Here is a 25793-nt window from a genome sequence, read left to right on the forward strand (position 1 = left end):
GGGCGGGAATTGTATACTCTGGGTCTTTTGTTTCTCCCGGCTATGGAGGAAACAGCTTTCCTGCTAACTCCTATTTCTTTCTAACATTCTCCTACAAAGTGTGAGTACAAAGGCAACAAGGCAAATAGGCTGTGATATGCTTTGTGTTGTATTTACATGTGTGTTGTACTGTGCTGGACTGGTTTAATTGGGCTATCTTTTAAATCAGACGGTTTATTCATATTTTCTTATAAGCAAGAGCCTGTATTGAGTTTCTTAATGCAGTATTATTGTTCTGTATTTTCTTTCTTTTTTATATAAAGTTTTCTTTTTAAAACCTGGTTGAGGTTTTTGGTTTTTCTCTGGTGAGGCTACAGGAAAGGGGAGTAGGAAATCTCTTTATATTAGCTTTACTAGATTTGACGGCATCGCCTCAGGGGGAGGGTGATTTCCCTCTTTGTTTTGCCTTCAAGGAGTTAAGTACTGCATCGCCCAGGCTCACCCAGGGAGGGAAGCGGGGGGAGCAGATAACGAGGAGACAAGGGGGAGGAACTTGTTTTCCCGTTTGAGATAGGGAGACCCAGGGGTCTGGGTCTTGGGGGTCCTCCCAGGGAAAGTGGGGGAGGCCAGAGAGGGGGTTCCCCCCAAGGCATTTGGGGAATCCAGGCTAATAAGAGCCTAAATCTTATCTGGTGGCAGCGAAGTAAGATCCAAGCTGGGTATAAGCTTGGGGGAGGTTCCCAGTAAACACTCAGATGTTGAACTCTAAGTCTAGATCTGAGACAGACGTTTACCACAGTACCTAACACGACGGTATCCAAATTCTTACTGAGCACCCAATGTGGTGCCACAATACAAATAATAAATGGTAACAACATATCTACATTAATGGGTTCTGTCACAAAAGGATCTTGGGTCCTACATTACATTTCCATTACATTCTTGATAACCAAAGGAGATGTCTATTAAGTTTTAGCTCTGTCTCAAAACAAGAGGGAGACCCTAGGAGTCTGGTCCTTTTTCCTCTGGAAATTTGGGATTTCACTGTGATAAGGCTTTGCTACAAACTTCTACATTATTCACATGTTCAGCTGAAGCGATCCATTTTGTGCGGACTGGGTAGTTTCCAAATGTAACAGGCAAGACTTTCAAAAATGCCTATGTGACTTACAAGCACAAGTCCCAGTGATGAAGGGAGAGTTTTCTGTAATATTTTTATAATGTTGATAGGTGCCTCAGTTTCCTCCATGATTTGCTTTGCTACACAGTGGGTGAAAAGGGGGTTAAATCTGCTCTTGGGACAGAACAGAAGACATGGCTGTTGTGTCATGTCACTGTATACAGTGGAATGAACGTGTCATTAAGGAACTGGCTGGAGCCTGCTGAAACTAACCCGTTTCAGCACAGAATCTGGAAAAAGACAATGGGAAACCCTCACCGACAAGACATTGACATCTAGCAACCTACATCCCAGAGGAAGGTGGTTTTCTCCCACCTCTTGGCAGGAAAGCAGAGCAGGGGCCTAAGCTTGAGAACAATGAACCAAGAGGTGTCAGAATGCAGGGTTAAGAGCTGGCTTTTGGTGGGATTTAGCAGCTCTCACCTTGAACTGACAAAGAGCCAGGGCCAGAAATGGAGTCCACAGCAGCTTGGCAGACTTTTTGCACTGGCTTGGCCAGGATAGACTATAGATTTAACTTTGTCTCTTTTAGCTGAACTAAGGACCTTCAGATTCTCTGTGCCAGGTGACTAATAAATCCTACTCTGTTTTGAAGAGGCTGCCTGATGTCACTGCAAATACTCACTGAGAGCCCTGAAGAGGCACAGCAGAAGCCTCTCACAGGAGTCTGGCTCACCGCAAGAAGCCATGGAGAGACCGGGATCAAAGATGCCTGAAGGCCCAGTCTTGAAGGCCATGGATGTGCCCCTGTGGAACTGCATGAACCCTTGGAGATCGGCACACTAAAAAGGTCACTTCCAAGGAACTGGTTACAGGCTGTGGCATAGACCAGACCCCATGGATCCATCAGTGACACATTTATGCTCCTAAGTTACTTACATGTTTTAGAAAAATCTCACCCATCATACGCTGTAACTACATGGAGCCACCATGCAAAAACACACAGGCATAAAAGTGTTTGCAAATTGTTTAAAACGTGGACTCTAGTGTGGACAGAATTTGACAGAGTAAGGAAGAAATTGGGACTTGCCAGGAGGAAGGGAAAGGGAGAAACTAAATAGTGAAAAAGAATTCTTGTGGTTGGCTGCCACCTGCCTCAGAGTAAAGGTGGTGGAATATACCATAGAAAGATTTTTCTTGTACAAAGCCACTTACACAAACATTCATTGGCACTCTCTGCTGTTGCTCTTCTCCATGGCCTGTCATTGTAGAAGGGAAGGCACTTCTCGCAGTCTTCCCCAAAAGTGTTGTGTTTGCAGTTACACGACAGCTTCCCAAAGTCATTCTTCACACACTCGCTTGCATGGCCATTGCACTTGCACCTGCAGACCAGGAGAAATGAATGTACTGACTTCAGACATAATATGTCTTATGCTCCCCAGGTCCAGGTCACACACAGAGCAGGCTGATATCCTAGAGACTGAAGACTCTCAGAGATCTGGTCACTTTCCTTAAATATGGAAGAACTTTTGTGGAAAACTTGACCTAAGTTTTGTGGCAAGGACCACGCTGGTTTCTATGGCAGATCTGAAATTCTGTGGCATATTAAAAAATGGAGGCTTTTAAGTCAATTAAATATGAAAATGACCACGACCACAAGTATTATATCATGTGGGTTCTTTTTTAATATTAATATTAAATCTATTTAGTTTCAATTTTTTGTCTACCTACAGTTTATAATCAGCAATGGTAATACAGACAAAGTCTAAGATCTAGCGGGGAGTGTTGTGTGGATTTATAAGTTCCCATGCTATAACTATTTACATTTGACATAAGCGAAACAGCTCTTTCATGCACTTAGATACAGTTTTGGTTAGAAGTAATTACAGGCTTCATAAAACACATTTTACTGTGCCTCTGCTTTAGCATATCTCAGTGGGTCTAGCATAATTAATGTCCTTAAAGCACTCTAATGGTTAAAGCACTATGCCAGTACTAAGTATGGCTTTTTATTAGCAATGATTTACTCACCTGCCACCCACAGCAAAATCTGAAATTGCATAATAATAGGACTTCAGAACTTTCGGATCATTGAATACTTCATCTCCAAAGGTGTTCAGACGATTGAGGGTCACTCTGATGTCAGTAGCTGTCACCCATTCCTAACAGAGATAAAACCCGCACCAAAATGAGAATCAAACCACCAATGCAAAGCTCATATGCCCTATAGCGTTCCCGTCATTAGCACTAGCTTTCACATAAAAATAGGTTGGTGCCAGCAGTCACTCATGAAGCCCACCCAATATTTTCTCTCCTTATCTCCTGAGAGCCTGCCCTGAAACTTTTGCCATTCCCTCTAGGTTCAACTGTTTTTCCTTGTAAACCACATTCAAATATATTTTCCAGGCTCCTTTACTAACCTTACGTGCTTTCTCTCTCCAGTCCTCTCATGCCTTTACTGCTATGTGCTAAGATGCAGCAGAAAATAGACTCATAGGTCAGAAGGGACCAATATGATCATCTAGACTGACCTCCTGCACAAAGCAGGCCACAGAACCCTACCCATCCACTTCTATAACAAACCCTTAACCTATATCTGAGTTATTGAAGTCTTCAAATTGTGGTTTGAAGACCTCAAGCTGCAGAGAATCCATCAGCAAGTGACCCATGCCCCACGCTGCAGAGGAAGGCAAAAAACCTCCAGGGCCTCTGCCAATCTGCCCCGGAGGAAAATTCCTTCCCAACCCCAAATATGGTGATCAGCTAAACCCTGAGCATGTGGCAAGACTCACAAGCATTACTCAGGAAGAAATTCTCTGCAGTAACTCAGATTCCCATCCTATCAAATCCCATCACAGACATTGGGCAGACTTATCTGCTGATAATCAAAGATCAATTGCCAAAATTCACTATGCTATCATACCATCCTCTCATAAACTTTATCAAGCTTAGTCTAAGCCAGATATGTCTTTTGCCCCCACTACTCCCGGAGGCTTTCCAGAACTTCACTCTCTAATGGTTAGAAACCTTCATCTAATTCAAGTCTAAACTTTCCAATGTCCAGTTTGTACCCATTTGTTCTTGTGTTCTCATTGGTACTACAGCTTAAATAATTCCTCTCCCTCCCTAATGTTATCCCCCTGATATATTTGTAAAGAGCAAGCATATCCCCCGCAGCTTCTTTGGCTAGGCTAAACAAGCCAAGTTCTTTGAGTCTCCTTTCATAAGGCAGGTTTTCCATTTCTCGGATCATCTAGTAGGCCCGTTTCTGAACCTGTCAGTTTGAATTCATCCTTCTTAAACATGGGAGACCAGAACTGCACACAGTATTCCAGATGAGGTCTTACCAGCACCTTATTAGAACGTACTAACACCTCCTTATCTTTGCTGGAAATACCTCGCCTGATGCATCCTAAAACTGAGTTGCTTTAACGGCATTATCGCATGGCGCTCATATCATCCCTGCTGATCAACTGAATAACTTCCAAGTCCTTCTCCTCCTCTGTTGCTTCCAACTTGATGCTGTCCCCAATGCCATATCTAAAATTCTTATTTATTAATCCCTAATCAATGACCGCAACTTTTTCACTATTCAAATTTCCTCTATTATATTTACTCCAGTTTCAAGTCATCCCAGTCTTCTGTATGATATCCTGGTACCTTCTTCTGTGTTAGCCAATACTCCCCAGGCTTTGTGGTATCTGCAAACTTTTACTAACACTTCCCGCTCTTGTGCCAAGGCAGATAAAAAAGGTTAAATAAGATGCCCCAAAACTGATCCTTGAGGAATCGCCATAGTGACCTCTCCGACCTGACAGTCACCCTGTCAGTACGACCCGTGGAGTCTCCTCCTTTTAATCAGTTTCTTACCACCTTACAATTTTCATATTGTCCCCATCTTTCCAATTAACTATAATTCCCCATGTGGCACCGTGCTCAATTCCTTACTGAATCGAGGTTAAATTAGATCTATGCATTTCCTTTGTCTAAATAACTGTCACTTCTCGAAGAAGGAGATCAGGTTGGGTGACATGATCTACCTTTAGTAAAACCATGTTGTAATTTGTCCCAATTACCATTGACCTCAATGTCCTTAACTATTTCTCCTTCAAAATTTTTCCAAGACCTTACATACTACAGATGTCAAACTAACAGGCCTATAGTTACTCGGATCACTTTTTTTTCCCTTTCTGAGAGAGGAACTATGTTAGCAATTCTCCAGTCGTACGGTACAACCCCTGAGTTTACTGATTCATTAAAAATTCTTGCTAATGGGCTTGCAATTTCATGCGCCAGTTCCTTTAATATTCTTGGATGAAGATTGTCTGGGCCCTCTGATTTTTTCCCATTACGCTGTTCAAGTTTGACTTCTACCTCAGATGTGGTAATATCCACCTCCATATCCTCATTCCCGTTTGTCATCCTTCCATCATCCCTAAGCTCCTCATTAGCCTTATTAAAGACTGAGGCAAAGTACTTATTTAGAATATTGGGCCATGCCTAGGTTATCCTTAACATCCTCTCCATCCTCAGTGTTTAGAGGTCCCACTTCTTTCTTTGTTTTCTTCTTATTTATATGGCTATCTTCAGCAAAGAAAAAACAAGATGCAAGTATGTGCACTTGCAAAACTGCACAAATCTAATGAACAGCAGTTCCTTTGCAAAACAGCCCAGCAAGAATGGAAAACAAATTTAAAGTATACTGAAGATGCAGTCAAACACCTCCAGACAAAAAGGCACAGCTACACACATCTGGGTGGGATAGGCAGAGGCAAAAAAATAGCACTTTTTTGAAGTATACTCAAAATATACATACAGATGAGGCAAATATCCAGTTTCTAATATCAACCTATTTTTCTCCATTATCTCTGAAATGTTGGACTGTTCACTGTATTAATTTGCAAAGCTCACCAGCACATCAGAGATATGGATTTAGTTTCTAATAGGTTTCCATAGTGCACAGATAACAAAGGGCTTGCATGTCTTTTATCCAATTCCTACCCGCATACCTGTAACACAGCACTGTTGTCAAAATTGTAGGCACTGGGCCGCCCCTCCAGCGTTGAAAAAGCCACATTGCCACCTGTGAGTGGAGAGATGTCACTGAACTCATCCGTGCAGAGTGCCTGCTGTTCATCCTCCCCAGTCCGGATAAAGCCTCGGTTTAATTTCTGATATGTGTTCTCACAAGAGCCACTGTAGTACTGATAAGGCACCCACGGCCCATCTTCCCTGGTACGTTTGTAGATGGCAAAGCTCTCAGGCCGGCTGGTGTGAAACTTCAGGCGCACATATGTGATGTCAAAGGCCTTTCCTGTAGACAAAACAAATCAAACACCCTCGATATGAGACTCAAATGGTTCATTAGAGCAGAGAGTTTTGTACTGTTTTGTTCCCTTAAACAAGGCGGTACCAACCCTGCCAGCCTAGTTCACAACAAGTAACACATTATAAAACGTATGACAAAGCCCTGGTGAAAACCTGACCTCAAACTGGCAGAACACACAAAAAGGCAAGTTCAAGTGTCACCAAAGCAGGTCTATGATGAACATCAGTTCCATCTGTTTGACAACTTTCTGCTGAACTTCTGAACATTTATGCAATTTCTACATTATACTGTACTAAACTTCAGACCAATGTACCTTAAAACTCATGTGACCTCTACACATGCATAAACTGTTAGTTACCCAGGCCGGACAACATTCCCATTTGTTTTCATGGGGTTTGAAGAACTGCAACAAAATCTGCTAAAAAAAATCTAATTTCTCAAGATTATCCATATTTTTATTTTGTAGATCATAGGAACAAGAATGTTTTCTTGTTATGAATCCCAAACTCATCACTGCCAAATCCTACTGAGTCCAAAGAAAGCAAATGGTTCACAAAACCCATCTCTGTGAAATCTATCGACTCTTAGAACTCAGGAGCTTTGGGGAAAGGGGAAATTTATTTTTACTTAGAAGAGAGGATGTTAATACTTTCAACATTGTTCCCAGAAGTATGCTCCTGTACAGCACAGTCCACGTAAGACAGTTACAAAGCAGAGCATTAGTGCTTCATTCCTTCAAAAGCTTCAAACCTTGCAAGGAATAAGAGGAATTTTTTAAAAATACCTTCATCTGTTCTCTAAGATGGTGATGATGCAGTGTGGAAAGATAACATAGCAACTCACTCCTACAGAAAAGTCTCACTTATAAAGAGATGAGTGTCCATCTGAGTATTAATGAGATGTTCCTGAAGAAGTGCTTTATTTATAGATTTTTCCAAAAGTTATGCTGTCCCAGCCCAGTATGGACTCTCTGTATGGTGAGCCACATCACAGTGAGGCATCAGAGTCTAGTGATATAATTGTATATAGTACAGGTAAGTAGGAGACCAGACTTACTGACTCCTCTGCAACTGAACTAGTTAAGAGTTTAGTATATTCTGGGGGTACTTTCACATCAGTATGGGTAAGTGTCCCTACAGCACAACAGGATGCCAGTGTCCTGCAGATCAGTTGCCCTAGAACACACGCAGAACTAGGATGCAGATTCAAAACCCCATAGATTCACTGTACAGTGTCTGCCTGTGTGTCATGTGAACAGCCTATTGTATGTAAGATATAGGAGCTCTGTCAGCGCATGTTAATGAGTCATGCATATTTAAGAATTACATCCTAGTTAATCACTCCTCACTCTTCTAGTATTTGATCTAATATTATTTCCTGTGAATATGTAGTCAAAAGCACCGCTGGGAATAAAACTGTATTAACCTACTAGTGAAGTGTACACTAGTTACAGGGGAGAACAATCTGGCACATATCAAAGACCTCCCCACTTGCTATGCAGTTAGAAAATCAGGAGTAACCAGGACCCTTATTGCTATCATGACAGCCTTTACTTTAGAATTTGAATCATAGGGCTTGTGTTCATTCAGCTTATCCCCTGGGAAGCACAGAACAAGAGGGAAGTTCCTGGCCAATAAGCTTCGAGTCTCTGAAAAGACTTTTTCAAATCAAGAATAATTTAGGGATTTACAAATGAAAGATGCTTCCTTCCCCCCAATGACAGTGAACGTAAAATGACCTTCCCACCCCATACTTATCTCCCAACAGGGTTGTGGCAATCAGCAAATAATCCTCCCTAATGGATTCATTCCAGTGACTGGAACATCCACCCCCATAGAGCACACATGAACCACTCAGGGGATTTACACCCCCAAGAAAATATTTAACTTCTCAATGTTCTGCTACATTCTTTGCTTTGGTCTATGACATTCTGACCCTGTATCAAAGATGAAGTGCAGATGTTTTGCTGAATGGAATACTCAAAATGGAGAAATACTGCCTGCATTAAGAGCTACAGGGTGTGGAGGTGGCAGAACAGAACAATAAGAATCCAGCCTTCGTTCACTCGGTGCCAAGTCAATGAATACTGCTGAAACCTCCTACATGAAGAAACATTTTTAAAAGCTTCACATCTCTGGGGGTAGGAGTGAGAAATCCTTTCTGCACCGGAAATGCAGTCAGGTGCTGGGCTGTTCAGAAACATAAGTACTTCTGTTAACCCAGCTCCAAAGGAATTTCAGCCAAGCCTTGCAAGGCAACTTCCAGCACTCTACAGTGTAGCTTTAGAGGACAATAGTTATTGTATGCATTTTCCAACTATTGAGATAGTGTACATTGGCTGCCTTTCCACAGCCTGGATTACAAGTAGGGAAAAAATGGAATATATCAATGGCATGTCCACAGCTGAAAGAATATTTTCTCTACTACTCAGTCACTAGAGAATTGGCTGCAATATAGCTTACTTGCCCTGCCAACATCAATGGGAACGTCAATGCTGAACCTGCACACAAAAGAGAATGGGTAGTAGTGGAGTAATAGAAGGTTGTTCTTCAGTGCTCTAAACAGTTAAAGCAATAATGGGAAGGGACCTTTAAAATGCTTCAATCACCTTCCTCACAGGCCTAGATGGCTATGAGAAAAGTTCCCAGGATGAGGTGTACAGCTGCACAACAGCTGTTATTGTTCCACCTCAGTGGACAGATTGTGTGCGCACAATCTCACTAATCAACAAATCCTGGAGCTAAATATACGCAGGGTTTTGGATTAACTGCAGACAGACAGCTACCATATAGAAAAATTAAAGCTACACACATACTAAAGCATATCAGGGGGTTAGATAGGCAATATTTGATTTATTTTGGCCACAAAACACTCTTGGATGCTCAGTCTATGCCTGCGCATATAACAACCTTTTGCCATCGACTCCATCTCTGATATCTCTTGAAAACTATTGTTCAGCAAAGCAGCATTTGTGGCAATCACTGGTCACTTCTTTTGAATGGAAACTCTGGAATGGTTTTAACTGACATCCAAAGCCTTATCTCCATACACAGTTGCACTGATTTAACTTTAGAGATTTTAAAACCAGTTTTAGTTAACTACGGCCTGGTGTACACTTAAAAAATTAGAGTCAACTACAACTGTAGTGCAGACATAAAATGTAGTGGCCACACAGGGCATTGTACCAGTTTAAAAGTGGCTTATTTCTGTTTAAACTAAACATTTGTTTAGCTTAAAGCTATTGAGTTCAACTGAATGAAAATAAACCTGGTTGAAATGGAAATGAGTTTGTCCTCCCAGCCTTTTTCATCAATTTAACTAAAGTGTTTTGTTTTTTATATCCGACCACAAATTAAGCCAGTGCAACTTTCTCACACAGATAAACCATAACTCTTCAGGATGCTAGTGACTCCAGAAATGTTTTTTGCTTCTGAAAGTCTGAGCGAGACTGGGCATTTCATAAATGCAGTTCTCATCTCTCACATAACCCAGCGGGTCACTGCTGCTGACGGAAGAAAGGCAGATACAACAACTACCCACAATATTTGGAGACTCTGGTTTCTAAAGGCAAAATGCCTAAATTAAGGCTTTTTATCAGCATCAATACGACAAGAGTACACACAACAGTAGTTACCTCTGGGCAACAGAACCAGCAGGGAAGCTCAAAATATTTGGTCATCCGTTGTGTCTCATATCAATATGCTGTCTTTTAAAGTAAGCGCTAAAATAGTGAATTTTAAAGAAAAAGTAATTCATCAGTAGAACTTTCCATGTATGTTTACATTTTAAGGAAAGTCAAATTATGGTCTTAAACATTAATCATCTAAGTAATCTTGCATACTCTAAAACATGAACATAACTAATCTACTAGTTTACTGAATTGCACCAATGAAACGTCATAAGAAGGACAAGCCCTTAAAAAAGGGGAGACACTGGATAGTTTAGTCTGACTGTAAATAAATAAAACACAACCATGATACAGGATAAAAAAAGGAACAAGACTCCTGCAGATTGTGTGGTAGAAGGAAAGCTAAGAAATAAGTGATGCCATACTGCTTTCTGTGTATAATCTTACAGGGATAAAAGCTTTGTTTAAAGCCAAAGTGAACCCCTCCAGTATTCAATTATATAAAATGGTATTATTTAATTGTGGTAGCAACTGGAGGACCCAGTCAGGGACTGGAACTCCATCATGCTAGATTCTGCACACATGAAACAAAAACAATTCTTACCTCCATGGAGTTTACAATCTAAATAAACCGTGACCCAGTGCATTAGGCAACGATTGAAAGGCAAATTAACACTTGATTTCTAATTCCTCCTCTGCTACTGATACATTGGTGGTCTTCGGCGAGTCACAAACTCCTTGTAGTTTTTGTGGATACAGACTAACATGGCTACCCCACTGTTTCTTGACAATCACTTTTACAAGATTCCAACAACTGAGGCTATGAATCTGGCCAGTAGGTCAAAGATGCCCGAAAACCTTCAATGGACCACAAAGGCAACAAAGTCAAGATGCACTCCTATTAGGGCTGTCGATTAACCACAATTAATTCAAAAAAATTATTCGCGATTCATTGCACTATTAAACAATAGAATACCAATGGAAATTTATGAAATATTTTTGGACTTTCTTCTACATTTTCAAATATATTGATTTCTATTACAACACAGAACATTAAGTGTATAGGGCTCACTTTATATTATTTTTATTACAAATATTTGCACTGTAAAACTGATAAATAAAATAGTATTTTTCAATCCACCTCATAAAAGTACTGTAATCTCTTTATAGTTAAAGTATCACTTACAAATGTAGATTTTTTTTGTTACATAAATGAATTCAAAAACAAAACAATGTAAAACTTTAGCGTCTACAAGTCTACTCAGTCCTATTTCTTGTTCAGCCAATTACTAAGACAAACAAGTTTGTTTGCATTTACGGGAGATACTGCTGACTGCTTCTTATTTACAATGTCATCTGAAAGTGAGAACAGGCGTTTATATGGCACTTTTATAGCTGACGTTGCAAGGTATTTACGTGTCAGATATGCTAAACACTTACATGCCCCTTCATGCTTCGGCCACCGTTCCAGAGGTCATGCTTCCATGCTGATGATGCTCATTAAAAAAAGAATGTGTTAATTAAATTTGTGACTGAACTCCTTGGGGGAGAACTGTATGTCTCCTGTTCTGTTTTATCCACATTCTGCCATATATTTCATGTTATAGCAGTTTCAGTTGATGATCCAGCACATGTTCATTTTAAGAACACTTTCACAGCAGATTTGACATAATGCAAAGAAGGTACGAATGTGAGATTTCTAAGGTTAGATACAGCACTCGACCCAAGGTTTAAGAATCTGAAGTGCCTTCCAAAATCTGAGAGTGATGAGGTGTGGAGAATGCTTTCAGATGTCTTAAAACAGCAACACTCCAATTTGGAAACTACAGAACCTGAACCACAAAAAAAAGAAAATCAACTTTCTGCTGGTAGCATCTGACTCAGATGATGAAAATGAACATGCGTTGGCCTGCTCTGCTTTGGATTATTATCGAGCAGAACGCATCGTCAGCATAGATGGATGTCCTCTGGAATGTGGATGAAGCATGAAGGGACATATGAATCTTTAGTGCATCTGGCAGTAAATAATTTGCGATGCTGGCTACAACAGTGCCATGTGAATGCCTGTTCTCACTTTCAGGTGACACTGTAAATAAGATGTGGGCAGCATTATCTCCTGTAAATTGTAACCAACCTTGTTTGTCTGAGCAATTGGCTGAAGTAGGACTGAGTGGACTTGCAGGTTCTAAAGTTTTACATTGTTTTATTTTTGAATGCAGTTATTTTTTGTACATAATTCTACGTTTTTAAGTTCAACTTTCAATATAAAGAGATTGCACTACAGTACTTGTATTATAGTATATTTCAATTCACCTTTCTTTTGTGTTTTTTACAGTGCAAATATTTGTAATAAAAATAAATATAAAGTGAGTACTGTATACTTTGTATTCTGCGTTGTAACTGAAGTCAATATATTTGAAAATATAGAAAACACCCAAAATATTTAAATAAATGGCAGTCTATTATTGTTTAACGTCACAATTAATTTTTTATTTGAGCAATTAACCATAATTAATTTTTTAATCGTTTGACAGCCCTAATTCCTATGCTTTCCAAGCTGAGGCCGCAAACTTGAAAATAAACCTCATTTCATTCATCTGCAGGAAGAGCCTAAAGGGACCAACATGCGGAACTCTCACTACCACCAAAAGGAAACCTAGAGCAGTTATTCCAGGAGTGAAGTGAAATAAAACAAGCAAAAACACAACAAAATGAAACCTATCCAATGAAACAAAACTTTAGCCAAAACGTTGAGAATGCCTCACAGCTATGACTTGGATACATTTACGACGTCACAGGGACAAGGGAAGCCAAGTTTTCTTGTACTATTACATTCCCCTTATACTGAGTAAAAGCTGTATTCAGCCTTCATCAAAAAGATTATTTCTGGGGGCAGCAGAGAAGAAAGGGAGAAGATATTTGAAAAGAAAACTGAGAATGAAGGAGAGCGGAATTTTGTCTTGAGCTGAAAATCGTCAAGAACAAAATGCTCTAGTGAGCTTAGCTCACAGCTCATGTTCCCCAAAGAAGCTTTCAGGATCCACAGCAGAAGCATGCAGGGATTTCCCAGAGTAAAACAAATCTGCCATGTGGAACAGCCACGTTTCTGCAGTGCATCAACAGGTTTTCTTTTTCACTCTCTCTTACTACAAGCAGATTCCCTTCTCCCTTCCCTCATGCTGTTTTCTAATGACTGCAACTATAGAATGTAAAGAACTAGTTATGAAGTACGCAAATAACCGCCCCGTTACGCAACAGTAGATGCTAAGATGCTTTGTATGGTTATCCACTGGGCTCAGAGGCAACATCTCATGTTTCCCAGTTGCACCCATTATTCAAAGGGAATGTACAAAACGTATCCATTAGTCTGCACACTGAAGAGACCAGGAGAAAAGAAACCATTTATTCCACAAGAACAGTGTAACACTGCTTGTCTTCACCAGAGCATTAGGTCATGTTATAACACACCCTTGAGCAGTCAACGTTGATTAACATGTTGTTAAACAGGACTCTGGAGTCAGTGTACACCGAGGGGTTAAGTATCAGAGGGGTAGCCATGTTAGTCTGGATCTGTAAAAAGCGACAAAGAATCCTGTCTGTGGCACCTTATAGACTAACAGACGTATTGGAGCATAAGCTTTCGTGGGTGAATATCCACTTCATTGGAGCATAAGCTTCAAAGTGAGGGTACGTCTACACTGCACGATTATTTCGAATTAGCTTAAACCGATATTACAAAACAGATCTAATAAAATCGGTTTAGCGCGTCCACAGTGGGATCACGAAATCGATTGTTTGCGTCCATGGTCCAAAGCTACCATCGATTTCAGGAGGCGGTGCAACTGTGTTTACACCACAGGTAGCTGTTCCTCACTATATACCTACACAGTTCCCACTCGGGTTGAGAGCACAGTGCCTGATGGGCAGAAAACATTCAGCCTCCGGGTGGTCCTGAGGTACAGCCTCAACCCCTCCCTTTGTGAAGGCAGCAACAACCCTTTGGCGCCTTTTTCCCCTGGAGTGGATTGAGCAACGCCATAGCACGCAATCATGGACCCTGAGATCACAAACGGTATCCTGACCGTTGTCAACACCTCGCGGTACTCTCTGCCAGCAGCAATCAGTACACAGAGGGTGACATTTACAGTACTCAGGAATTATTTATTTTACTTCTCTTTCACGTGCTTGGGGGGTGGGAAGAGACTGACGAGCTTTCCGTGAACCACGCAAGACACTGTGTATTAAAGCTCAGAATTGGCGCTCAGCAAGAATGCAAATAGTTTTCAGAGAGTGCTGCGGAGACTGGTAGCTGTAGTCCTCATTACCCCTCCCTCCTCCCTCCATGAGCTCCGTTTGAGTCTCTTGGCTTCCCGTTACGGTTGTCACGCACCGCTGTGTATCCTGGAGTTATTTTTTCAAACGCCTTTGGCATTTCCTGTTCTTTAACGGAGCATCTGTAAAACAGATTTGTCTCACCATACAGGCGATCAGATCTAGTATCTCCGCGTAAGGTTCAATGCAGGAGCTACTTTGCATTTGAACTGCATCGCCACCAGTGCTGCGAGCATGGGACACGTGAAAGCAGGAAATGTCATTCTAAAGGTCTCGGGGCTTTTTCTTGTTTACCGGCACTACCGCATCCGGAGTTCGGATGCGGACCAGAGTGTCAGTGGTGCACTGTGGGATACCTCTTAGGAGGCCAATAATGTCGATTTTCCGTCCACACAAACCCTAATCGAGTTATCATTTCGATTTAGCGCTACTCCTCTCGTCTGGGAGGAGTTCCGAAATCGATTTAAGGAGCGTTAACTCGATATTAATGACGACGTCGTGTGAACGGTACAGCGTTTAAATCGGTATATCGCCATTAAACGTTTAAAGTCGCAGTGTAGACCTGACCTGAGTATTCACCCCGAAGCTTATGCTCCGATATGTATGTTGGTCTATAAGGTGCCATGGGATCTTTGTCGCTTTTTACCAAGGGGGTTGTGTTTAACAATGCATAAACCGGACCTGGGGAACCCTGCTGGAACTACAGAGTTTACTGAAGACCAGCTGATGTGATGTTTAAGACAGGGGTGGAAAACCCAGACCCGTGCGACCGTCCTGCCAAGCCCCTGAGCTCCAGACCCGGGAGACTCACTCTGACCCTCCCTGCTGTGCTCCTCCCCACATCCTCAGCTTGCTTGCTCTACACTGTGCAATGCTCTGGTAGGCGGGGCTGTGAGCTCCTGGGCAGCGTGGCTGCAGAGCCCGGCCTGACCCAGCGCTCTGTGCTGTGTGGTGGAGGCAGCGGCGGCAGCATGGCCCAGCTCCAGCCGGGTGGCACAGCTGTAGTGCCACCAGTGCTCCAGGCAATGCAGGGAGCAGGGGAGGTTGATACAGGGAGGTGGATACAGGGAGCAGGGGAGGTTGGATACAGGGCAGGGAAGTTTGGGGTGGTGGTCAGGAGTGTGGATGGTGGTCGGGGGTAGGGGAATGGGATGAATGGGGCAGAGGGGTCCCAAGGGTCAGTCAGGAAGAGGGGGTTGGGATGGGGAGGCAGGGGGCAGTCAGAGCCAGGGGTTCCAGGGGTAGTCAGGGGAAGGAGAAGAGGTGGTGGATGGGGCGGAATGTCAGGAATGAGAGGAGGGTTGGATGGTGTGGTGGAGTCCGGGGGCAGTCAGGGAAAGGAGCGGGAGTGTGTGGAATGGGGGAGGTCCCAGAGGGGCTGTCAGGGAACGGGGGGGGGGGGGCGGTTGTATGGGGCAGGAGTCCCGGGGGAGGCGGGGCAGACAGAAGGTGGGGACCAGGCCACGACCCCCTCCCCTAACCGGCCCTCCATACAGTTTACAAAACCTGATGCGTTTGCCAGCCCCTGTGTTAAGACAACTTCTTCCTCTTTACACTGAGTGCAATAATGTAGAGAGGTGGAAGGAAGCTTTAACTTCAACTTAAGAAGAAACCACTGTTCTCCTGTTCCTAGAAATACATATACATCTGACCCTTACCTGTGCCAGGTATCTTTGATAATACCAGACTAGGGAAAGGGTAGTTGATTTTTATTTGGGGGTGCAAGCATTTACTCTTCGGGAAGAATTCCAGCTGTTCATTAAAGAAGTTCATTGAAGCGTGAGGTCGTGTGGTGGTGGTGGTGGGCTGGCTAATCATTATGAGTGCACCACTATGGAGAATGCACTTCAGGCCTGGATTTCAGAAAGTGCTGAACACTCAGCTTCTAAAAATGAGATCCCTTCAAGCTGTCAAACGAACCTACAAACATTGGCCATTTTTGAAAATTTAGGCCCAAGGTGAATACAAATATCTATATTCAAAGAATGAACACACACAGAATTAGGCTGATGTAAGCTGCAACCAAACTATAAGCATCCACACTACAATATTGCTCCCACGGATATAAGTCACCCACTACACCGACTTAACTTCATCTCCATGAGAGGTGTAGTACTTAGGTTGATTCAACAAAGTGTCAGTGTAGATGCTGCGTTGTTTACATCAGATTGTTCCAGTTGTCAACCCCAGGTGGTGGGGCTCCAGCAGTCAGCACCTCACAATGCCCCACATTGACAGTTTAATTGGTGCAAGCGCTCTTGGTAAGGATGCGCATTGCTGACTGAAGGAGCTAGTGTGGACATATATGCTGCAGTGGCTGTACGTTGATATAACTTAAGTCAACTTAGCGTAGACGTGCCCACAGAAACTCTCATAAGTCTAATCCTGCAATTCTGTGAATTCAAACCTTACTAATGCTTATGCTTATGCAGCTGATGACAGGGACCGTAGTGATGGGTGCCATTAAAGAACTTGCATAAAAAGAGCTTTGGTTCTGTTTGGCTCATTCCTGTTGCCATCTCCTACAAGGATTCACAGACATGTCCCAAAGTTCCAACAGCACCTCCTTTAATTCCGCTCAAACAGACCTCTCTCTTCAAAACAACAGCTCATTTTCCCTGAGGGTACACAGAGTCTTAAAGCTGCCCTGTGGAATCTGAACTACACTACTTTAAACATGATGGGAGCAGGACCTAGGCTAAACAAGGTATATTTAATGCCTCTAAACTATTTAAGAGATCAACAACAGTTTTAACATTCCAAGTGCCAAAAAGCCTTAAAAGAAATAGCTTATTTCAAATCTCCAAGGGGGCAAGGGAGAGATTCCTCTCTTTGGGCACATGAAGACGGCAAGAAGATTAGAGCTGGATAAAATGAAGGCTGTGTTCATTTCATAAAAATGGATTCTTTCCTCTAACAGCAGGCATGTGCTGACACTGACTGCCATGAAACAGAGCTTTGAACCCCTGAATCATCATGAGAGGGAGAGAACACATAGTCATTTAGTCTACAAGTACAAAATTGAGGGATGTTCGAAGATAAATGAGATGTATTTAATTTTTAAAAAATTAAATATAATTATATTTGGGGTGGGAGGTGTTTGGATAGGGCACTGCTGAGAGGATGTTTGCACAAACAGAATCCCAAATCAGTATTACTGTCGAACAACATGTAGTAGTGAACCTCTACCACCATTTGATGGATTGATAATGGTTATCAGCAGTTAAAGGTGATGAGGGGGAAAACTTTGGCCAGCACCTAGAACAGCAGCAGTGGCATCAGGAAATCCAACATGCTGAAAATTGTAAATATGCAATGGAAAATGCAAGTAGATGCCACTAGATCTTTAAAAGAAACTCCTTCCCTTGTCCTCAGAGTTAGGAATTCATCCTTACGCACAAAAGGCCTCCTTGTACTCTGGCTCTTCAGAATGGATGGATAATTTACATCATGAAAACATCCTGCCAGCTGGCGCTCTTGCTACAAGTCCTCGATTGTGAGCAAGTTCCTTTATGAGATAAATATAGACTAACATTCTCCTCCTCCATTATCGATCCACTTACCCTCACCACACTGTACTTTGGAAAAATCAGTTTTCTTCTCTTTACTCTTCCTTGATTCCCCAATAAGTCTTCCGGGCAGCTAGCTCCAATGTTTCTGCTAAATCCTTCTAGTGGGAGAAAGCTTATTTGAGGATGGTGTACTTCATATAGAACCAGACACCTTTACTGATTTAGAGAGAAAGACACACAGTTCATGCCTAAGATTCAGGCCCCAATCTATTTGGATTTCTTCAAAATACAGAAGTTACGCCATGACTCCCTCCAGTCTGGGAACCCAGTGTATAACCAAAACCAAAACCAAAACATCCTTCCAGAATCAATCACACTTCACATTATTTCAACCAGAAATATTGAGCCCTTACAAGTATTTTATGCCAGTCCACAACAGAATGTATGTCTACCTTTCTGTTTACATCCTGGATAGCAGGCAAAACACTTTCCTTTCCTCCTTCCTTTGATCGGCTGCCAACAACCTGAACACAATCCACTTCTGCAGGAATTCCCTCAGGAGCCAGATCTGGGTGGACATGCACAAAGACATGGGAGACTGAGTACAACCTAAGTCTTCCTGACTAGAATCCTGTTGTGATGGCTATCTGTACTGCTTACATTTTTTTTAATATAATTAATTGTTAAGGCAATGTGTTTTAGTACAGGGGAAAGAGAAGTGCAAGAGAGTTACTAATGTAAGACTGGAACAGTGCAGTCAGATACTGCATGCATCCAGTTTGTGGACCTTTAGCACAGAAAGGCTGCTTTCTGTTGTGTAGAAGAGAAAGGAAATGACTTTCCATGTTCACCGAATCCCAGGCTGACACTACTCCACCAACAAACTGGGGCCTGCCGCTAGTCTCTTGAGCACCCTAGTTTCATAACAGCTTCAGCACTGAGACCTACAAAAAGCTATATATGTAAATCATCTTCCTGAAAACGTATGTTAAAAAAACCCAACATTCTAATCACTAACATCTTCAGAACTGGCAATGGAGGCCTGGCACACTCGTCAGTCAACTCAAACAGACCTGGACTGATTCAGTGGAATGAAAAATAAATCAAATCAATGAGGCACAGGGAAGCTGATAATTTAGGCCCTGTCTACACTGGCAAGTTTCTGTGCAATAAAGCAGTTTTCTGGCCTGTAACTCCCGACATGTACACACTGCCAAGTTACTTAGTGTGCAGAAACTGCGCATGCAGTGTGGTTAAAAAAACCCACCCTGATGAGAGGCATACAGCTTTCGGCACTGGGACTTCAGCGCTACACTGCCAGTGTAGACACTGTGGCCAATTACAGCGATGCAATTGGCCTCTGGGAGGTGTCCCACAATGCCTGTTCTCACCTCTCTGGTCATCGGTTTGAACTCTACTGTTCTGCCCTCAGGTGATCAACCATCATCCTCACCCCATAAATTCCTTTGGAATTTTGAAAGTCCCCTTCCTGTTTGCTTGGTGGTGAGTGCAGTGCTTTCAGTGCATCTTTCCAGGTGGCCATGCCTGCTCCATACACCAGGCGATCCCCGGTTGGAGCAACGCCAAGCTGCTGGACCTTATCGGTATTTGGGGAGAGGAAGATGTCTAGTCCCAGCTCCACTCCAGCCATAGGAATTATGACACCTAGAGACAGATTTCACGATGCAGGACAGAAAGGGGCCATGACCAGGACACATTGTAGTGCAGAGTCAAAGTGAGGGAGCTGCAGAATGCCTACCACAAGGCATGGGAGGCAAACCGCCACTCCGGTGCTGCGCCCACGAGCTGCTGGTTCCACAACGAGCTGGATGCAATACTTGGCAGCGACCCCACCTCCACCGTGAAGACCACTGTGCATACTTCGGTGGCTTGCATGCCAGTTGAGAGTGGACCAAACTAAGAGGAGGAAATCTTGGACGAGAATGTGGAGGGGGACCCAGATGCAGAGGATGACTAGGAGGTCAGAGATGCATGCAGCCAGGAAGTCTTTTCTACCCTGGAGGTGGCTAGCCAGGCACAGCTATCAGATGTTGGCAAAGCGCAAACAGGAGAGGAGGCCCCTGGTAAATGGATTTGATTTTGGGAATCACTGAAGCGAGTTGCTGGGGGCAGGAGGGTTGCAGAAAGCAGGCTTGTCTCCTACCACATACTTAGTCTGAGTGGTAGAACAGGCTGTTGATTGACTCCCTTATTTCACGGGAATCTGCCTCAGATCTCCAGGAAACTCTCATGGAGATACTTGGCAATCTGGACAAACTGCTGCCACACGTTCTTTGGCAGAGATGCTTTGTTTCTTGCCCCATTAACAGGGCCATCCATAGGCATACGCAGAATACACAGCTGCGTGGTGCACCAAATTTTGTGGTGTCCTAGGCAGCTTCATGCTGTATATGCAACACGGCTCAGGTGGCCAGCCCCATCCCCCATCTTGCTCCATTCAACCCTTCCCGCAAGCCCTGTCCCGCGCAACGCGGCCTGTGGGATTAGTGGGGGTATTGGAGCTGGAAGAAGGGGTCGGGCCCGCCACCACACTCACCAGCAGTGATAGTCAGGAAGCAGAGCGACCAGAGCCCAGCCCGCTCTGTTCTGCCAGCTCCCAGCCACGTTGCTCTGCTTCCCGCCACCACTGTTGAGTGCGAGGGAAGGCTTGACCCCTTCCTCCAAGCCCCCTCCCCCAAACGACAGGGCTGGGAGCACAGAGCGGGTTGGGGGAGCGGAGCGTGCTGGGGCCAGATCACTCTGCTTCCCACTGCCACCAGTGAGTGCGGGGGGCACAATCCTGACTCCTGCTGCTGGCGCCAGGACTCCCGCTAATCCCCCACGCTGCTCTGGGCCTCTGCTGTAGCCCCCCACAGCTCCTTCCCCCATGGCCCTGCTCAGGCTACATAGAGCACCACCATAGGTAGTGGCGGTCCTGGCCATTAATGGTAACTTTCCCACAAAACTGTGCTGTCGGGGGGGGGGGGGGGGGGGGACCACTGCTGCCCACAGGCGAGTTGCATAGGGGCCAGAGTGGAAGCCACAGTCTTGGAGAAGATCCTCCCTTGATTCCCTGCTCACCCACAGCAATGGGGTATCTTCAATAATTATCACACCCTGTGGAAATTGTGGGGACAGGAATGATTATCAGGTCCCCCTTACAGTGCTGGCTCTCCCCAAGAACAGCTCAGTGTTCTGAAAGTTGCATGCATCATACACCTTTCTGGACCAGCCTGTGTTAATGTTTGTGAAATGCCCATGGTGATCCACTAGTGCCTGGAGAACCATTGAGAAATACCAAATACCTCTTGCAATTAATGTATTTAGTAACTAGGTGGTCTGGTGCCAGAATTGGAATATGTGTGCCATCTATCATCCCTCCCCAGTTAGGGAAGCCCATTTGTGCAAAGCCATCCACAATGTCACGCATGTTGCCGAGAGTCACGGTCATTTAGACCAGGATGTGATTACTGGCCCTGCACACTTATGTCAACATGAGTCCAACGGTCGACTTTCCCACTCCGAACTGGTTAGCGATCGATTGACAGCAGTCTGGAGTAGCCAGCTTCCAAAGTGCAATCACCACGCGCTTCTCCAATGGCAGGGAAGCTCTGATTCTTGTGACACAGGGCTGGGGCAATCTCATAACACAGTCCCATGGATGTGGCTTTCCTCATCCGAAAGTTCTGCAGCCACTGCTCTGCTCGTCATCTCAGACGTGCAACACGATGTGATCCCACCACTCAGTGCTTGTTTCCCGAGCCCAAAGGCAGCATTCCACTGTGGTCAGCACCTTCATGAATGCCACAAGCAATCTCATGTCATAGCTAGTACACGTGGCGAGATCAAAGTCACACTCCTCTTGCCTTTGTAGTTTAAGAAATAACTCCACTGCCACTCGTGATGCATTGGTCAGAATGAGCAGCATACTGGTCAAGCGCTCAGGATCCATTCCTGCAGCCCAAAGAGGCAGGGTGCGCAGTACACAAACCATTGAAAGATGGTGCCAAATGCAGACAGAAGCACACAGTTTGCTTGGATGCAAAGCAATGCATCATGGGGCACTGGGACAGGACCCAGGATGCCCTACGTCCCCTTCCTTCTTCCCACAACTCTTCGCAGCAGAAGAGGAAGAAATGCTCTGTGGGATAGCTCCCCAGAGTGCAACGCTCTGAATACCACTGCAAGTGCCGCAAGCGTGAACACGCTATTGCGCAGGCAGCTGACAGTGTGAACACACAACAGTGGTATCCCTTCAGCGCTCTCTGGGTATGGCTACACTTGCAGCTGTACAGTGCTGGGAGTTACAGCTGTCTTCGTACAGCTGTGTAGGGAAAGTGCTGCAGTGTGGCCACACTGACAGCTACCAGCACTGCAGTGTGGCCACATTTGCAGCATCTGCAGCACTGTTGGGAGTGGCTGAACAGGCATTCTGGGATACCTCCGAATACCTCTGGAGGCCAATTATAGCGCTTTTGGTGGCCACACTGGCGGAGCAGCGCTGCATCACCAGCGCTGCAATCGTTATACCCTAGGCAGAGCAGGAGTTCAGCCAGCGCTGCAGCCAGGGAGATGCAGCGCTGTATGTGCCTTGCAAGTGTGGACGGTGAGTAAGTTGCAGGGTTGTAAACCCACCACCAGCACTGCAACTCTCCAGTGTAGCCAAGCCCTCTGAGTGGTGCTGTAACTCTGCCAGTGTAGACATGCCCTTACAGTGTGAAGCAAGCTACAGGGAAATTGGCTGATTCAGGGGACTGGTAATGGGATACAAACCTTTTCACCTATGGTCACCAGTTTAACTCTGTCCCACAACAGTGTAAACTGGGTTACTATCCAGCAGCTGTTAGTCCAGCACCTTTCATAGATGTCTAAATTAAATAAACAGTAAGAGTTTATTTCAGAAGTATTGAAGGAAGAGGAAGAGATGTTACAACCAGCATAATTTACACTGCTCAGGAATGGAACAGAACTAGGAAGGAAACTGTTCTAACGCCATGTCTACATTAGGAGCGCTTTGCTATATAACTAAACTGATACGGTACTCCTAATGTGGCTGCAGATCATACCAACAAAGCTGCACTTTTACCAGCATATTGCACTCTTGAATGAAACAAGCTATACTGGTAAAAGTGCAGCATTGCAGGTATAATTGTGTCTATACTACGGACTGTTGCTGGCCCAGTCATGTTGTTCAGGAATCATACCTCTTCACACCACTGATAGATGTAGCTGGACTAGCAGAAATCTGTAACGTAGACCAGCGGTTCTCAACCTTTCCAGACTACAGTATCCATTTCAGGAGTCTGAAACCTGAGCCCCGCTGCCCAGAGCTCAAGGTCAAGCTCAAGCCCAAGCCCTGCCTCCCGGGGCTGAAGCATATGTAACTTAACTTCATGGGGCTCCTGTGGTGTGCAGCTCCAGGCAATTGCCCCACTTGCCACCTACAAACACCAGCCTGGCACTTGCTTGCATTCCCCAGGTTGAGAAACACTGAATCTAGATGAGCTGAAGTACCCCCTGGAAGACCTCTGCATATCCGCATGGGTATGTGTACCCCTGGTTGAGAACCACTGATGTAGACATAGCCTAGAACAGCAAGGGGTTTTTTGTTTTTTTTGGAGGGGTAGGGGGGAGCTAAAAAGGTATTAGAACTGGTATTGATTCAGAAAGGCAAAACTCCAAGATCAGAACTAAAAGACACCAGTCTATTCTAAGTGTCAAGCCTATCATCTGTCAGTACTGGGAGAGAGTAACACCCATTAATGATTCACTGTCTATTTGGCTTGGGCAGGAGGAAGAGGGAGAGAAGGGAAGGAGGGAGCCGGCCCCTGTTATTAGTTTAGTTGAGTTTACTCAAAGGACAAGGGGCCTTTTTTAAAAGGCAAGTTTAGTAAAAATTGGAATAAGAGGCAGGAAACAATTCAAAATTTAACAAGTCAGACTCATTTTCTTCAGGATGTTACTGACATACACATATCCCCTACTCGTGATTCAGATCTGAAGGAAGAGATGCATCTCTTCATTATCTCTGTGATCTACAGACCATACAACACGAGTAGGGTTGAGTTGCATGCAACATTCAGCCACACCAGTTTAGTAGTCTCACTAATTTCTGCTGAATGCAAACTTTGACTTCCATAATAATTGAGATTACTGTCTCTACGGGTGGCAAAGATAATCTTTGAAACGTGATCTGATGCAGTGTTGTCGAGTCTGTCATGACTTTGAAGAGTCGAATGTTACTCCTTTCTAGAACCAGCTGGATAGAAGAAAGACCAAAAGCAGTGGAACCATGGCAATTCCACTGATATGGGGAAGAGGACGGGGAGACCATGATGAAGACACGCTGAGGTATGCCATCTCCTCAGCATGCTGTTATGCCTCTCCTTGGGAGAAATGAAGAAGTTGGAAGATCTTGTGGCATGGGCACAATAGACTGGGGAGAAGCAGGGAGATAAACCAGCAGATCTGATAATGCAAACACTATCATTTCAGATGCGCACAGGGACACCAGCTGCTGCAATACAAGCTACAGAGCAGCTACTGTACGCCACAGTGCTTGCTGATGCTGGAGTATCCCTTTTCCAACTTCAGCACCTCAGAATCACTGTGCAAAGATTCAGGCATTGTGCAGGGGAAGTAGCATTTTAATTAAAAGAGGTGTGATCTGCCATTCAGTCCAACAGGGTGTAAATTGTCAACGTTTGGTTTGACTTTAAAGTGTCAACATTAACTCTGGCACTAATGATTAAAGCATGCAGCATTCTGGGGCTTGGGGCACTGCTTGTGAAAGTAACATCTGTTTTTAAACTAACCCTGGACTCTGTTCTGCAGGCTAGTGGATACAATATGTGCCTTGAAAATGTGTCTGCATTTCAGTTTTCATATAGATACGCTCAATTCTCAACTGGACATCCAAGTTCTGGTTCAATACAGAGGATAAAAAACCAAATCAGAGAGCGTCTACTTCTCCAATTAATTTTATTTCGGGACACCACCAAGTAAGGTGAATTAATGTTAGCATCTCTCCCTCTGACTCCCTCTGCCCTACAAAACACACATACAAAAGCAGCTTCTCCATTCCTCTTATTTGTGCTCATCTATCCCACTCCCACTACCCCCTTTCTCTTTGCTCTTTCTTGTCTCTCAATTCTGCTCTTCTCTCCCTGTTCCTAACTTGCTCACCCATCGCTCCTTATATCTTGTCAGCCTTCATCCCTCTCCACTTTGACTGGCTGGGAGGTGGACAGAGCTGGAAGTGGAGGATTTGTAGGATCAAACTGCAGAGAACTACCCTACCACCCTTCCTCAAGCCTTGGTCCAAATGTCAACATCCATCACTCTGACTAAAACATAGCTATAGCATAAAGTTGAACGATCAGTCACAAGACTGCTAGCTAGAACAGACAGTGAGAGGAACGGGGGGGGGGGGGGGGGGTAGTATCTTAAGCTCTCATACTGCCAATAGGAAAGACAAGAGCAGTTTAGATACTGGAACTCCAGGGTTATGGCTGCATTCCTGCCTCTAGGCCACACAGGCAAGCAAGTAGGAAGATCAGTACTGCATATGCTGAGAAGAGGGGGAGCTGTACTTCAAATTGGTTAACCTCTGCAAATTCTCAACTTGTGCAACATGTTCAGCCTTCTATTGGCAAGCACTAGGATGTTTCTCTTCATTTGGATGACTGAACCACTGATGGGCACACAGTATTTTGTGAGAAGAGTAGGTGATTCCATTCCCTGGAACATAAAAGGGATGGACTGCACAGGGTCTATAAGCCAAAAAGGTTGTAAGTTCACAATTCACAACAGAAATTCTCAAATAGCAGGAGATGGGCCGTGAGACTGACGTTCTTCAGAGAGGATACTGAATCAAGGGTACTTTCTACCAAC

General features: G+C 44.1%; 1 protein-coding gene across 1 annotated transcript in view; it reads right to left on the reverse strand.

Annotated features, from left to right (window-relative positions):
• The window catches only part of LAMC1 (laminin subunit gamma 1), a 134144-nt gene that overhangs the window by 37176 nt on the left and 71175 nt on the right, over positions 1-25793 (reverse strand). The window contains exons 2-4 of the mRNA XM_032779468.2: positions 6109-6413; positions 3131-3261; positions 2315-2481 (exon numbers count right to left, since the gene is read on the reverse strand). Of these exons, the coding sequence (XP_032635359.1) occupies positions 2315-2481; positions 3131-3261; positions 6109-6413 (603 nt within the window). The remainder of the gene's footprint in view (positions 1-2314; positions 2482-3130; positions 3262-6108; positions 6414-25793) is intronic.

Source organism: Chelonoidis abingdonii, chromosome 7 (assembly GCF_003597395.2).
Source record: "Chelonoidis abingdonii isolate Lonesome George chromosome 7, CheloAbing_2.0, whole genome shotgun sequence".
Classification (NCBI taxonomy): Eukaryota; Metazoa; Chordata; order Testudines; family Testudinidae; genus Chelonoidis; species Chelonoidis abingdonii.